Source organism: Caretta caretta, chromosome 6 (genome assembly GCF_965140235.1).
Source record: "Caretta caretta isolate rCarCar2 chromosome 6, rCarCar1.hap1, whole genome shotgun sequence".
NCBI classification, from domain to species: domain Eukaryota; kingdom Metazoa; phylum Chordata; order Testudines; family Cheloniidae; genus Caretta; species Caretta caretta.
The window spans coordinates 116534401-116551142 of record NC_134211.1 but is presented as its reverse complement, the minus strand read 5'-3'; the positions used below and the strand labels follow the sequence as shown (position 1 = coordinate 116551142).

Here is a 16742-nt window from a genome sequence, read left to right as displayed (position 1 = left end):
GTTGACGTAGACCATCAACTGCCAGAAGAAAATGACTATTGACTTGGGTCAGATTTGAGAGTAATGAGAAGTGAAAATTCCCAGTCTCATCAGAAACTGTTCGGTATCACAATCCCCTAGATCACATAGGACTCTTGATAGAATCGCTTTGTTTTATAAGCAGCACACAGTTGAATGCATCAAAACACACTGGTACTAGTGCTCATAAAACTGAAAAGGTTACATGTTTCAAAGAAGGCTTCACTGAAAAGGGTTATGATATTTTTCTTTAAAACTTTCCACTTATTTTATGATATGTTTTCAGTGTCCTCAGTTCATATTACAGACCATTTTTTCAGCTCTCTGAATAGATCTGTTTTGTGTTGATCAAATAACTTCAGATATTTAGGAGTAATTAATGGCACCCAGTCACTGTGCTTATTGTGTCAAGTGATTTTATTTCTGTCGATAAATGCATTGCTTTCAGTCCAATTGTAGAGGATACACAGGGTCTTTTTTAAAGAATAGTCTGCCCATAAATTCAAACATACATTCCTCTGAATATTTTATAATAAAAAGTATATTGATACATAGCCAGGAGTGGCTGTCATGACTACTGTCATTACTTGGAAATGTAGCTTTTTCCAAGATTTGCATTTATTCTGCAAAATTTTTATAATTAAGATGTTTTTAGAAGTAGCTCCAGTTACCACTGTTTAGATTTGACAAGACTTCTGTCTCTCTAGCTTTTTCAGCTGCATTCATCCAAGGTGGACTGATTTTGTTGGGATGATTTAAATCACCCCTTTTAGTAATGATAGATATCAGGAAGCAGAAAACTTTGCTTAAAATCAATGGTTTTGTACTTTTCAGTTATTTTGCTAAAGAAAGATTGATTCTCATTGCTTGGCAACCATAACATGTTGATTAGCAACGAAATACAGACTTTACACTAAATTTGGTGCTTTACTGCCACCAGAGTTTGCTGAAGTGCAAAACCAGCTTTTGACAGCAGTAGCCTCTTTTGCAGGTACAGAGAGAATATTTTCTTCATTTCAGTTTATTCAGCTAATTCAGTTCAGTCACTATTACACAGGTTCCCAATCTGTGGGATGCTCCCCTCGGGCGGGGGGGGGGGTCACAAAGGAACTTTCCGGGGGAGCACAGCTGGGGCCTGTGCCAACCCCAACAGAGGGAGGGTGGGGGAGTGCCACCCAGCTGCTGGCCCTGCGAGCGGGGTCTCGGCTGCTGGCCATGGCTGCCGGCCCCACACCCGGGGCTCCGCTCCTGGCCACAGCTGCTGGCCCCATACCCGGGACCCCAGCTGCTGGCTCCACACCCAGGACCCCAGCTGCTGGCCTTGGCCCTTGGCCAAGGCTCCACTCCCGCCCCTGCCCTTGGCCCCCTTACACTTGTCTGTGTGCCCCTCCCGAAACCATGGCCCCAGTCCTGGGGGTGGGGACAGGGGTACTGGGGGGGGCGCAAGGTAAAAAGTTTGGGAACCAGTGCACTATTATTAGTTGAATAAATTGAAATGAATAAAATATTCTCTCTGTACTTGCAAAAGAGGCTACTGCTGTCAAAAGCTGGTTTAGCACTTCAGCAAACTCTGGACCCAGACGCTTGGCCAGTGACTTTCACCAGTTCAGTGACTTTGACTTTCTTTACAATCTGACAGCAAATATGTTTAATATTTTTTATTTAATTTAAACAATTTTAATAATTATAAGTTTACACATTAATATAGGTGGTCATAAATTCAAATTGTAAATAGATTTTTTAAATAAATATGAATTTAAAGAAAAATCCAATTACAATTTTTAAAAATCCATTTTTAAAATTATGTTTTAAATCATTGATTTTAACACACACTGCATGACTCACAGTGGTACCTAAAAGACTTTCTATAGAAATACTCAAGGGAAACACTTTTGTAAAGTATATAACATTTCAAATAAGTTAATTGTGTTCAAGCCACAGATGACTGCACCAGGAAGGTTAACTGGAGAACACACTAGTAAGCCCTTCAGAAAATAAGGAACGGTTTCCTATCTTTTGTAACTGTTGTTCTTCAAGATGTGTTGCTCATGTCCATTCCATTGCAGGGCACGCGCTCACGTGCACGGTCATCGGAGACTTTTGTGTTAGTGGTACCCATAGGGCTGGCTGTGGCGGTCCGCTCATGCCACAGTATATCAGGCACCACCGGCCCTACACCCTCTTAGTTCCTTCTTGCCTACAACTCCGACAGAGGGGCAGGAGGGCAGGTAATGGAATGGACATGAGCAACGGTGGGTAACTATTTTTCTTCTTCGAGTGCTTGCTCATGTCGATTCCATTCTAGGTGACTCACAAGCAGTGTCCTTGGAGGTGGGCTCAGAGTTCACAGTCTTGCAGACTGGAGCACAGCTCTGCTGAAACCAGCGTCATCTTGGGCTTGCTGGATCAGCGCATAATGTGAAGCGAATGTGTGGACAGACCACCAGGTCGCAGCCCGACAAATTTCTTGGATCAGTACCTGAGTGTGGAAGGCTGCTGAGCACACCTGTGCCCTCGTTGAATGAGCCGTCACGATCACCAGCGGGGGCACCTTCGCCAGCTCATAACAGTAGCGGATGCAGGCACTGATCCATGATGATATTGTCTGGGTAGATACTGGGCAACCCTTCAGTCTGTCTGTGACAGCAACAAACAACTGCCTTGACTTATGGAACAGCTTCATTCTATCTGTGTAGAAGGCCAGTGCCCGCCTGACATCCAGGGTATGCAGCCTGCATTCCTCATCCAATGCATGAAGCTTAGGGCAGAGGACTGGTAAATATGTCTCTCAACCAGTATGGAACTGGGAGTCAATCTTGGGCAGAAAGGCTAGGTGCGGATGCAGCTGGACCTTGTCCTTATAGAAGATTGTATAAGGCGGTTCTGATGTGAACATCCTGAACACCTCCGGGCCGAAGTTATAGCAAATAGGAAAGAGACCTTTCATGAGAGAAGCAGAAGGAAGCAGGAAGCCAAAGGCTCGAAGGGGGGACCCATGCGCCTTGATAGCACCAGGTTCAGATCCCATGGGAGAACCGGCTCCTAGACATGCGGATAAAGGCGCTCCAGGCCCTTCAGCAACCATGCCATCATGGGATGGGAGAAGACCGACCTGCCTTAAAACAGAGGCACACGCACACGTACAATGGAGTGGACATGAGCAAGCACTTGAAGAACATTTAAGTTTTTATGCTCACTAGTTTTAAAAGATACACATGAACACAAAACAGTTATTTACTAATTTCAGAAAGTAAATTCCTCTTCATATTCAATATGATAAAGTCATTACTACTATATAAATACATCACAGCTAGCTGATAACTCATGCAGATGTGACTTCTGCTCAGTTTCATTATTCCCATTTAAGTATCTTTCTGGCAACGTTTAAAAAAATTACACTTAGCACAACTAAAGACCACAATGTATAAGGAATATATACCCTAGTTTGTTCTTTCCTGTAGCATTTTGTGTCTGTATGGCCTACTGTCATCAATCCTTGGTTTTGTTTTCATGGTCTACTGTTTAAAACATGTTAACTAGTTGAGGTAAATCTTAGTCGGGAGTCTAGGGTTTAGCTTGACCAGCTAATGTGTGTTAGGGCTACAATCTGCCTTGACTACATTAGGATTTTAGTGCATATTAATGAACATGTTAAACACCCCTTTTTCCCTAGGTTGATGTTACACTGGGGGAACAAAGCAGAAATTGGCTTGGCTGCCAATTCAAAGTCATTTTTCTCCAAGTGTCAGTGTTTGCGAAAGGGGCTCTACCAACGAGAAACAGCAGTGTGAGCATCCCTGTATCACCTTAAGAAGGTGCTTCAACCCTGGTGTGCAGAGACCACGTCTAAGAAAAGTCAGATCTCTGTCCATGCAGCTCTTGGCTTCTCTACTGAATATAATATAAAGAAATCAAATCAAGATGAGTCCGAAAAATAATTAGCATACGATGCTTCGGTAATTCAAAAATGTTTTGATTTCAGATTTTTTTCTGGGCCTGATCCAATCTCAGTGGAGCCAGATGAAGTCTACTGCCTTCAGAAGAGATTTGGACCAGGCATTTTGGCAGGTATTTTCCCTCACCATTGCTCAAAGATTTTCCCCATCACAGTGCACTCTCGTGATGCAATCCCTTGGCAACGAATAGGAGGCTTTCATTGCTAGTCTTAACGCACATTTTTGGAAAAGTGCCTCACACATTTTATGAGCAGCAGAGCGGAGCAGCTCACAGCATCTATTCAGTACATTTTAAAAAATTGTTCTTTATATCAGAATTACTCCACTTCGCTGTTGGCCGGAATTCCCCTCTCCCCGCCCCCAGCAATGGTACACTTCTTTGGGCGCTCCTTACACCCCGCACTGCAGGAAGTGGTTTGTGATGCTCAGATGAAATAACACTATAGAAGAGCAAAATATTAACCTGAGGTCAGAATGCATGTGAATGCACATTTGTAACTGACTTGGAAGAATACATTTTTTGAGATATGCAGGAAATGATAACAAAGGCATACAAAAATTCTATCTGAATAGTATTACGGTTGTAGAAGAGCCCAAAAAGAGACAATGTTCCTTATCTATGAGTTTTTAATGTTCACATAACCCTAGTAGTTAGGAGCATATTATCCAAAGCTGTTCATATGTAGAAATAACTTGTAGTGGGGAAAAGGATTTTTTTTTTAAAGAGATGGTGTCCCCTAGATCAGGGGTTCTAAACCTTTTTCTCTCTGAGGCCCCCCTCGACATACTATAAAAACTCCAGGGCCCAGGAGAGGTGGGGGGCATCTTGGGAATAGGAGTAGTTTGACTTGTATTTGGGGGGGCAGGGGTCAGCAGGGCTCAAGCTACCTCCACACGGTGAGGTCCAGGGAGGGAGGGAGTTTATATATTTAAATTATAACTCAAAGGTGGGGGGGCATAGCTCAAAAAAGTTTGAAAGCAGCTTAGGGTGGAGGGAGCGGGTAGCTAGGGGCTGTGCGCAGGGGGTAGCTGGGGCTGTGTGCACAGGTGCCGACTCAGTAGTTTTTTCCCATAATTTTCTCAGTAATTTTTCCCATAGGGAAAAATTAGTGGGTGCTCTGCCCCCACCAGCAGCCAAGCTCCCCTTATACCCCTCCCTGAGTGCACCGCGTCCCCGCTCCTCCCCCTACCTCCCAGCGTTTCCCACCTGGCCGCTGCCAAACAGCTGTTTGGCAGCATTGGCATGCTCCGGGAGGGAAGGAGAGGAGCGGGAACGTGGCATGCTCAGGGGAGGAAGAAGGGGTGGGAATTTGGGGATGGAGTTGGAATATTGGCAGGGAGGGGGAGGGGGCGGAGACTTTGGGGAAGGGGTTGGAATGGAGGCGGGGCAGGGGCCTCATGGAAGGGGTTGAGTGGGGAGAGAGCCAGGGGCAGACGGGAAGCGAGCGAGCACCCACAGGAAAGCGGGGAAGTTGGTGCCTATGCTGTGTGCACACGGGGTGGGGGTGAGTTCAGGGAGGGGGTGGCTAGGGGCTGTGTGTGGGCAAGGGGTAGCTCAGGGTGCAGGAAGAGGGGTACTAAGAGCTGTGTGTGGGCAGGGGGTAGCTCAGGGTCTAGGGAGAGGGGTATTAGGGGTGTGTGCTGGGAGGACTCCCCTGTGGTCCCTGTTCCCGGAGGGGTCTGCCAGCCATGGAGCCGGGTCTCCCCCCCGGGGGGCTCTTTACCGGCTGCCTCTGCAGGAGCAAAGGGGGATGGGAGCCGATGAGCATCTTCAACCTGGGGTACGAGCAGGAGAGGAAGGAACGCTGTGGCTGCCTGCTCCATGGCACCAGCCAAAGCAGCTGCTGCCCTGCACTGCCCAGCTCTGGCTTCCAACCTCCAACCTGGCCAGGGGGTGGGGAGAGGAGATGAGGGGGGACTCAGGGGAGGTGTGGAGCTGCCTCTGGGACTGCCTTGATCTTGTGCTGCAGTTGGGGGGAGGGAGGGGGCAATGCCCTCCACATCCCCAACTCTGCCCACCATGGGCTCAGGGTTTCTGCTCCACAGGGAGCACCAGGGCTTAGGGATTCAGCCCCGTGGGGGGTTTCAGGTATCAGGGCTTCAGCCCTGAGCCTCCCCCCGCTTCAGCACAGCAGGGGGCACTGGGGATCGGGGCTTCAGCTGTGGGGCCCCACGACCCCCTTGAAAGGGCAAGGGGTCCATCGATCCCCAGTTGAGAACCACTGCCTCTTACATCCTCTTGGAGGGGACTCTTCGCCTGGATCTCATTCCATCTTACAGAGGAAGATTCATTAATGGGACCCTTTGAAAGGCTTCAGTAGGATTTGGTTCCACATTTGTGGAGGGGAGTGATCAAGCAGGGGCAGGCCAGCTGGGCTTGGAATGGGGAAGGATGCACATTAGTTCTCCTGCAGCAAAGCACTTAAGTAGATGCCACACTTCATGTATTGACTCTGAATGTATTCAAAGTCAATGGGGCTGCAAATGCTTTTGCCGAACCAGGGTCACTATCTCTACATCAACCTCCAGGATTACCAGAAAAGGGAACAGCCTGAGGTTTTATGTGCTGTAGCTTGTTCATTTCCCACATGTCCTCTGTACTTTGGGGTATTCTCTCTTTCTAGGGAATTGATATTAACCTAAAAAAAGAAAAAAAAACCTAACCAAGAAAAGTAATATCCTCTGAATACATTCAACCCACTTTGGTTTCAGAATAATTCTAAAGACACACACAGTCCTAAAGTTCTGCTCAGTGTGCTAGATGCTTAAACCCCACACTCACTAACTTCTACAATCTCATCTTGGGTAATGCACAATTAATTTATGAAAGATTGATCTAAGTTATCTGGACATTGCCAACAAATAGCTTGTTCTCTAATCAACTTGGATTTTAAAGTTTAAATATACAAGTAAAAGGGTGTACATAGTTGTTACAGCCCCATCTCGCTCAAGACAGAGCTGTTCAGTGAAGCAAAAACTTCAGAAGAGTATCCAGAACATTCAGCAAAATGAAAGGACACAAACAAAGTGAAGCATTCATAGTTTCAGCTCATCAGAGGCAACGTACAAAGCTATTCTACGAGGATTGCATCAACATTTTCTGGAGCAAGATCAGACTCCGATGCACATGATGAATCTAGGTGATCTTGAGAGAGCCTGGCACTTTTTACTGGACAGTCAGACCAACTGTCACAATAAGGATGAAACCTGTGGGCTACTGGGTTACCAAACCTTTGGCCTCGGTTATATTTGTATTGTTTCCCTTTGTGGGCGTACATGTGTTCCAGCAACTGGCTCTTTCGGAGAAATTTGTGGCCACAGACTGTGCAACTGATTTTTCTCTTTCTTGAAAAAGAAAAGTTGCAGTTTAACTCCACAGGCTCAGTGTCTTTGGAGACTAGCGACCACTGGCCATACTGTAAGGGCTCTGTGTTACTATGGTTTGGATGTTCTGACAGATGCTCCTTCTCTTTCCTTAGGAAGGTACCAAGCCGATGACTTTCAATAGCTTCCCCCTTTTCAGTAATAGGCTGCACTTCACCAAGGTCATTGCTCTCCAGGATGGAGGCTGGGACGCCAAAGGGAAGTGAGCCGGAGACATGAGTATGCAAGTGTTCCCGCAAATTCCCACGGGAATCAAAGCGCTCCCCACAGTAATGACATAAATGCATTTTGAGATTAGTTCTAGAAACATCTGGAGCGGGCGACACGTGACTTTGGGACACCACTGGCTCGGGGTCACATTTCTCCTGCTTTATAGACACAGATGATTTCTGAAGCTCCTCTACTGGTTTGGCAACCCCAGTTGCTTGGGTGGAAGGATGGGTGATCTGTTGTTCGAGGGTACCATCATCTAGTCCAATGGCAAGTGAGAGCTGTAACTGTGGGTGATCGCCCGGGTTAGCAGACCTGTTGCTGGCATTTGTCAGATTTTCTTTTGCTCCAAGACCTTCCTTTGTTGCTTTGTGTGCGGTTGAAATCTGAATTCCATATAAGTTTGAAGACTGCATCGTCTCTGGGGAAAGTATCTGGTTCATTTTAATTGCAATATGGGAAAGGTAGTCTGCATGGAGAAATCGAATGCCCTCCTCCAGCCGGCTGGGGTTGACAGTCTGCTTTGGACCTTTTCCAGTGTACATGATGTGCAACAAGTAACTGAATATGTCTGGTTGGATATCTGTAGGCTGAATCTTTATGCAGTCACTGTTTAAAACAGAACACATGATTAAATATATCTGTTTCTCCAAATTATAATCCTGGCCATTATTTAAGCATTCATGTGGCCCTTCATTTACTTTGAGAGAACACACGTTGGCTACCTTTCCCAGATTCAGAATAAATATGACACATGCACAAAGAAAAGGACATGGGCATAATTTACATGTGCAATTATAGTGACTGCGTGCATAACTGCATCAATTGTGCACGAACGTGACCAGTTAGCCATCCACTCAGTCATTTGTATATGCAGTGTAACTTTGCATGCCACTGCAGTAATTGTTTGCAAATTATGAATTCACTTATTGTGTGCGATTCTGAAAATCTGGGCCTAAGACTATTGCTATATATTTAAATAAATAATAAATTCATCATTAAATTCAATAATTAAATAATAAATTCAACAGGGTGGACTGATTTAAATCAAAGTGATTTAAACCATCAATCTTAATCATGATTTAAATTAGCAAGGATGAAACTTTGATGTAAATCATCAATTTTAAATGTGTTTTGCATCTGTACTTTTTAGCTATTTTCCTAAAGAAAGGTTGATTCTCGCTGCTTGGCAACCATTAAAACATGTTGATTTGCAACTAAATATAGCCTTTATACTAAGTGTCATTATTCTTTTTGATAACCAGGAGGATACACTATATCTATACACATTTATTTAAGCAATTAGATAGATTAACTTGCATTTATTCTGATTCTTATTACATTTATGATGTTAGAAAATGGTGAATGACCCATTTCTTATTTACTAGATGATTACTTGTGATTTGTGTCAAGCTCTATTTGGATGGATATTCAAATTCAATTAAAAATGCACATAAAGAGCATTTTAAAAATTTAATTAAATAAAACTACTTTAAATGTACTGGATATGTAAGAAAAAAGTGCATTAAAATTAGCAAAACATTTTATATTAAAAACTAGCTAATTTATTAAAGAAAGGAAGAGATTTCTGTAGTTAGTGACTTGAACGGATTGTTTCTGGTCACCATGTCCTTCAAATTTCAGAACAAGTAGATCTCATCCTTAAACACCTAGTTTGTATTCATAGTTTAGTAAATGAAGACTGTTTTCCTGTTTTTCTTAACTTTGAATGAACTAGTCATTGAACTGGCCAAGTTGAATAAACTGAAATGAAGAAAATATTCTCTCTGCACCTGCAGAAGAGGCTTCTGCTGTCAAAAGCTAGTTTAGCCCTTCAGCAAACTCTGGATCTAGATGCTTAGAGAGTGACTTCCACCAATTCAGTGATTTGACTTTAAAACATGGCAGCAAATATATACTGTTTAGTATTTTTGTGCTGCATTTAATTGGCTTTAATAGATTATAATACGTTAAGCATTAAAATAGGTTGTCATAATTTCAAAACTAATTTTAAATAGGTTTATTTTAAAATAAACCTGCATTTAGTTTAAATAAAAAAAATATTTTGTGTTTAAAAATCATTGATTTTTATCCACTCTGCATTACAATAGGCATATATTTTATCAGCTTTATGTCCCAATGTCAATAAATGGTATTGATTATAACAAACACTCAGCACTAATCTCTCACTCCCAGCCATCAAAGCACTTTCCAAATTTTAATCAAAGAGTCTTCAACATCGCTGAAGGAGTAATCGCAGATAGGAAAGTGAGCACACAGACAGACACCTCATCTGTAGACAGCAACTCCATGTCAGAGGCAGGATTAGAACTCAGGAGTTATCCCATGTAATTACAAAATCTGACACCTTCAAAACCACTTTTTACCCAACTGGGGTGCAGCATCTGAATGTCACCAGGTGACTGATACTCAGTGCTCTAGGACACTTGAAATGAATTGATGGTCTCAGCGCAGTTTGTTATCTGTAAGTGTCTGCAGCACAATATGGCACTGTTACCCTTGCTAGTAGTTGCAACAGCAAGGCCATGAACTGAATGAGTTTGGAAGCTGAACTACACCGGTCTTGCCAGAGTCATTTGGTGACAGAGCGTGGGGGGAAGCTTGTCCAGCTACCAGACATCCTCTGTGTATTCTGTAGACAAATACTGTACAAAGTTAGTTCCCAAGCCTTACAGGTCAACAGGAAACACAAACTCTGAACTCAATTTTATTTTTAAAACTTCAATGTTGGTCCAAATGGTAAGCCAAAGTATTGTATTTATTTCTATGTACACACAACTTCAGTGAAAAATTCTAGGCATTTGCCGCTTAAGAAAGCTGTGATACTTCTTCAACTTTTGTTTCTCCGTTCATCCCTCTTTAAATGTGCAGCAATGCCAGATGTTGGACCTGAACTTTGGCTTATGCTGATTAAACAAGTAAGATCAAAAGGACTTTCTGACACTACATTCTAGGCTGGAAATGAACTGGTTTTAGAGGGTTACAACTCCATAATTATTTTATGTAACCAATCCAGAGTCATTTAATCCCTCACTAATGTTCCTTCAGAATTTAATTCCTTTTAAAGAACAAATTTTAAAAGTTGCCTTAAATGCAGAAAAAGAGGTACGTTCTTACCTTGTCTGGTGAATAAATATCATCTTAAAGTAGTTCGAAAAAGCAGCTAGCACTGCTCTGTGGGCCTTGAAGTAAACATCTCCTATTGCAACGGTGCAGTCACACAGAAAACCAAACTCACGCTGCATGTTCAACTGCTGCAGGAGGACTAAACTGTGGCTAGCTGTATCCATGGTGTTTCTAAAGGCAAAAGAGGACAAAATTTGAGTTCTTGGTGAAGTGAAGATAATTGTAGTAGTATCAAAGACCAGTTTATTTCACTGAAGAAGTGATAAAGGCGCATAGTGTGGAGGTCATACAAAAGCTAACAGGGCTGTCTGATAGTGCAGTATGTTAACATCTGCCAGGTGGTATGTATACCACAATTTAGTAACTTCTCCCACTGATATCATTAGGAATGCCCCAAACACAGTCTATTGAAATTGAAAAATGATTCTCTATTTGCCTTTGTGCTGGGTAGAAACTCCAGATTTTTTTGTTAAAAAGAACCTGCTTCATCTAAACAGTCGGAAGTTACCAAACCTTAACATCAAATGGACTCTGCTTTTTCTCTGGCCTGACTTCTCACCTTTCCCCCAGAACTGAAACTACTCTAGAATAAGAAAGCCATTTATCCAAGTCAGTGACCTCTGTTCACTGAAGGTCTAATGCTGCATTCATTACCTGTGGAACCAAAACTCCGACGAAGAGTATGTCTACACTACAGTGTAAGCCTGGGCTCAGACTCAGGTTTAAGCACAAACACCTGTCTGTCCACACACAAATCTGTCTGACTCCAGGCCAGTAAACCCTCAGTACTCAGGCCCTAGGACCTGACTGTGGGGCAGGGTCCAAACGAGAGTCCCACTGTGAGTCGGGTCCAAACTTTATCATTTTTCAGCATGGACACAGCTCCGAGCCAGGTCTCCAGACCTGTGCCCTGAGAGTCTGAAAAACAGTACCCCACAATCCCATGGGCGAATGTTTCTTGCCTTTCTATCCCAAGATTAGCCAATCAACTCCCAGGAAACAGAAGCAAACCCCCCTTCTCCCTTTCATGTACAGCTGCGCAGTGTTTAGCCCTTCCATTTCATTCCGAACTGAACAGAGTTAACTCTCCTCTCCCTGAATTAGTTATGACCAGTGAGAAGAAGTCATCCTTTGCTAAGCACTATGGTCATGGGACCATAGTCAGATTCCAGTAAATCTCTCGTTTGAGACAAACAAGACATTTGACTTCAGTAAGAGTACCAGAAATGACCATGCGTACCAAGAAATACTGGGTAAGTCAGCAGCGTTGGGGATTCAATGGACCGATGCCGAGGGAAGGATCTCATGGCTCAAGACAGACTATTGGAAAGCCAGGGATGAGAACTGCACTTCTGGGAACTTCCCGTCATCCTGCCTCTTTTAGGAAGAATTTGACCAGATGCTGGTTTCTAAATCTCACACTGCACTGAGCCCACAGCGGTTCACAATAGCCTGATGAATGGGGATGGCGACCTTCTAACCCCCCGAATCTAAAGGCTTGTCTACATTTTAAATGCTGCAGCGGCACGGCTGCAGCTGTATCACTTCAGTGAAGATGCTGTCTACACCCACAGAAGGGGTTCTCCTGTTGGAACAGGAAATCCACCTCCCCGAGGGGGTAACTAGGTTGACAGGAGAATTCTCCTGCTAACCTTGCGCTGTCTACAATGGGGGCTAAGTCAGTTTAACTGCCTCACTTTGGGGTGTGGATTTTTCACACCCCTGAGCGAGGTAGTTATACCAACCTAATTTCCTAGTGTAGACCAGGCCTAAAATAGTATGGGAGGAGAGCCATTAGCTGCCGGATCAGGCTCATGATGTGACTCTGATGCTCATGCCAGTCCCCACGGAAGCTTTGCTGCCAGAGCAGCCATAACATGGCCTGGGTCCATACTCAGAGGAATTGTTTGATATTGCCTCGGGGAAGCAGCCTGCAGCAGAAATAGTAGCAGAAACAGAAGTAGCGACCCAATATGGAAAAGTCAAAACTAAGAGCTTGGATCAGACACCCAGAATACATAATGTCTACAATTAAATCTAAGAATATTAAATATCTTTAAAATCTATGCAATGAAAAGGTAAATAAGCAACTGAAGTTAGAAAAATTCATCATATAATGCTTTAATCAAATCCACTGTAAACATCAGTAAGTGCCTAACTGATTTAGAAGCACAAAAGCCTTTGACTTTCCGTGTCTCACGACACGCTCAATGACAGTGTCATTCAGACTGTCTTGTATCCCCTGAAAAATAAGTCATACAAAAATTGCACTATATGTTCCTAAAGCATTCTTGAGCTACACAAGCACAGAGTATTACCTGATACACACAACGTGCACTACATGAGAAATTTTACTCAAGCACACAAGTGGAGAGAGAGAGAAGGAGAAGCACACAACTTCCGAGGGATCAACATTTTGATCCTAGTTTAACAAGCTCAGAAAAGACGACAAATGTTTAATACACCCCTTTCCTCTCTTGAGAGTTAGTAGATACAGAAGTATCTGTAAAATGTGTTTGGTTTTGATCACTGAAAATTAAAGCAACCCCCCTCCCCACACACATTTTTATAAATTCTAATAGGATCAACTCAGCACTCCACCCTTCCAAGACAGGAGAAATGTGTTTCATGAATGTTACTGTCTGGTGATCTTTCATGTGTAATAGTGGGAGTCAGTGGCAGGGTTCATGCCCTACCCTCTTATTGGCTTTCAAAACTAGGGTCCTGTCTACTCTCCACCGACTTTATCTCATCTCTCCATCACCACTGCGTGCTGCACTGGCGGATGCCGTCCCATGTCAGGTAGTATCTGTTGTTCAGCAATGCTGTGCATGTTCATAGGACACACAACGGCTCCCACCAATATCAGTGCTGAAACTCCCACTGATTTCAACAGGAGCAGGATTAGGCTAATCACTTGTAAAGCGATTTCACATCCTTCAGAATAAGAGGGACAACAGAGAAATAAAATCTTACAAAATCAAATAAGAATCCAAGTAACAAAGAACTCATCACTCTGAGTCTTATTTTCATACAAAATAAAGGTGGCCACACGTCCTCACCCCACATCCCGTCCCATAAGGCGCAGTAGATACAACGCTCACTATTTTGGGACCTGTGGAAATCTGTTTGTAAACCCATTGGAGGTAGCAAGGATAGGAGTAACTATCAAATTCACTGTGATCACAGCCATAGGGGACACTATTCAGGGGACACCATCACAGGGCCTAATAACATCAGCCACACTATCAGAGGCTCGTTCACCTGCACATCTACCAATGTGATATATGCCATCATGTGCCAGCAATGCCCCTCTGCCATGTACATTGGTCAAACTGGACAGTCTCTACGTAAAAGAATAAATGGACACAAATCAGATGTTAAGAATTATAACATTCATAAACCAGTCGGAGAACACTTCAATCTCTCTGGTCACGCAATCACAGACATGAAGGTCGCGATCTTAAAACAAAAAAACTTCAAATCCAGACTCCAGCGAGAAACTGCTGAATTGGAATTCATTTGCAAATTGGATACTATTAATTTAGGCTTAAATAGAGACTGGGAGTGGCTAAGTCATTATGCAAGGTAGCCTATTTCCTCTTGTTTTTTCCTACCCCCCCCCCCAGATGTTCTGGTTTAACTTGGATTTAAACTTGGAGAGTGGTCAGTTTGGATGAGCTATTACCAGCAGTAGAGTGAGTTTGTGTGTGTATGGGGGTGGGGGGGATGTGAGAAAACCTGGATTTGTGCTGGAAATGGCCCACCTTGATTATCATGCACATTGTAGGGAGAATGGTCACTTTGGATGAGCTATTACCAGCAGGATAGTGAGTTTGTGTGTGTGGTTTTTGGGAGGGGGGTGAGAGAACCTGGATTTGTGCAGGAAATGGCCCAACTTGATTATCATGCACATTGTGTAAAGAGTTGTCACTTTGGATGGGCTAGCACCAGCAGGAGAGTGAATTTGTGTGGGGGGGTGGAGGGTGAGAAAACCTGGATTTGTGCTGGAAATGGCCCAACCTGATGATCACTTTAGATAAGCTATTACCAGCAGGACAGTGGGGTGGGAGGAGGTATTGTTTCATATTCTCTGTGTATATATAAAGTCTGCTGCAGTTTCCACGGTATGCATCCGATGAAGTGAGCTGTACCTCACGAAAGCTCATGCTCAAATAAATTGGCTACTCGCTAAGGTGCCACAAGTACTCCTTTTCTTTTTGCGAATACAGACTAACATGGCTGTTACTCTGAAACCAGCCATAGGAAAGTGCTGGGGGAGGAGAGAACAAACAGGACCTGGCCCCGCTACTTTAACTATCCTGCTGAGTCTGACGGTCCCTTTGACACGACTGGAGACGCTATTATGTGTCTACACTACAGTGAGCGCCAGGACAATAGGGCCCTGGGCCATGCCTCGGGATTCTGCACCTTACACCAATACACATTATTAATAATAAATAACAACAACACTGCACTGCCAGATCTAGTTCCTCCCTGCCTCGTTTTTCACGCGTCTGCACATCTCGGCAGCCGGAGGCACAACCTCACACGCACGCAGCCAGTTGCGGGTCGATGTCAGACCGCAGCAGCAATCCCGCTGGTGTATTACGTTGCTGCGGCTCACAAGCGGCCAGGGCCATGGGTCACACCGCCTGCAGTGCGGTTCATGGGTCATATCGTTTCTCCCGCCCATTCCCGACTCCCGCACGAGCCACCGCATTGCGAAGCCCCAGCGCTAAGCTCAGAGGCATCTGGCAGGAACGCGGGCAGCCCCGGCGGCGCCCAGCCGCCCCTGGGGGACGCGCCCGGCAGGCGGCAGCCAGCCTCTCGGGATGCTGCCGCAGCTGCACCGCGGAGGCCAGGAGGGGCTGCCCCCCGACCTATCCAGGAGCACCGGGCGGGAGGCTGCCCCGGGGACGCTGCGGAGCAGCGCCCATGTCCGGGCGATGCAGCCCGAGCGGCAAGGAGGAGCCGGGCAGGGGCCAGCCACAGCAGCGGGATTGCTGCGGAGCAGCGAGGCCGGGCCCCGGGGAGGCGCTGCAGGGACGCAGGCCGGCACCGGGCAGCCCCTGCGGCGCGGGCGGGGCTCGCGGCTTACCGGTGGGAGGCTCCAGCCTGCGCAGCTGTCGGCCCGGGTCGGCGGCCGCGGCTCGCGCATGCACCGGGCCCTGGCGCGCCTCTCAGCTCGGCCGCGCAGGGTGCATCCCCCCCGCCCCCCGGGAGCCGAGGCTGCTGCCGCTGCAGCGTCCCCGTGCGGCTGGACGGGCCCCTCTGCAGCGCGCCCCCCCGCCCCCGGAACAAAGACGGCTCAGGCTGGGCTGTGGGCCCTGCCCCCCCTGCGCGCAGCGGTGCTCTTTCTGCACCGACCCCCTGGCGCACAGCGAACAGGGGCTGGCTCGTGGGGGGCTCCCCCGTGCCTCAAGCGCTCGTGCGGCGGGGCGGTAATGGGCAGCTGGCCCCCTATACTGCGGGGCGGGGACAGTGCAATGGCTGGGCATGAGCCGCACCCACAGGGAGCCAAATCTGCCGAGGCCTGGGGGGAATGCAGGCCCTGCCTCCCCGGGGGTGGGGGTGTGTGTGTCCCGGAGCAGCGAGCGCTGAGCTGCTCCCTGGGGTGGGCCTAGGCCCTTGCAGGGGTGCTGCTCCCTGCTGCACAGACACCCGGGCGTTTCCTTGCTCTGCTGGTCTTTGTAAGGAGTAAAAAACCTGTTACAGGAACATTTAGAGTCTGGGGGCATCACGTGCCTAGGCCTTGGTCTGACGCTGCCCAGCCCAGGGCTGTATCTTAATCCCCTCGGGGAGCCAGACAGAGCCCAGCACGGCGAACGTATGCAGAGCACTTCCACAACGTAGTGTGAGCAAGCAGGGGCTGATTATCCTATGCAGAGACCAGGCTGTCTGACCCTATCTTATCAGGATCCTGAAGTTGCGTGCTCACTCCTTTCCCCACCATGGCAAGAGCTCCATCCCCCAACATTAATCACCAAAGCCACATGCCCTGGGCGTTGTGTCCTCATGTCCTCC

General features: G+C 46.0%; 1 protein-coding gene across 1 annotated transcript; it reads right to left on the bottom strand.

Moving 5' to 3' along the window:
• Window positions 1–3186: 3186 nt before the first annotated feature.
• On the bottom strand, window positions 3187–15928 carry ZBTB25 (zinc finger and BTB domain containing 25). Its single transcript, XM_048853647.2, has 3 exons — window positions 15817–15928; window positions 10707–10886; window positions 3187–8177 (listed from the first exon to the last, which is right to left on the bottom strand). Exons 2-3 carry the CDS (start codon window positions 10877–10879, stop codon window positions 7046–7048), a joined length of 1305 nt encoding a protein of 434 aa, XP_048709604.2. The 5' UTR covers window positions 10880–10886; window positions 15817–15928; the 3' UTR covers window positions 3187–7045.
• Window positions 15929–16742: the final 814 nt, after the last annotated feature.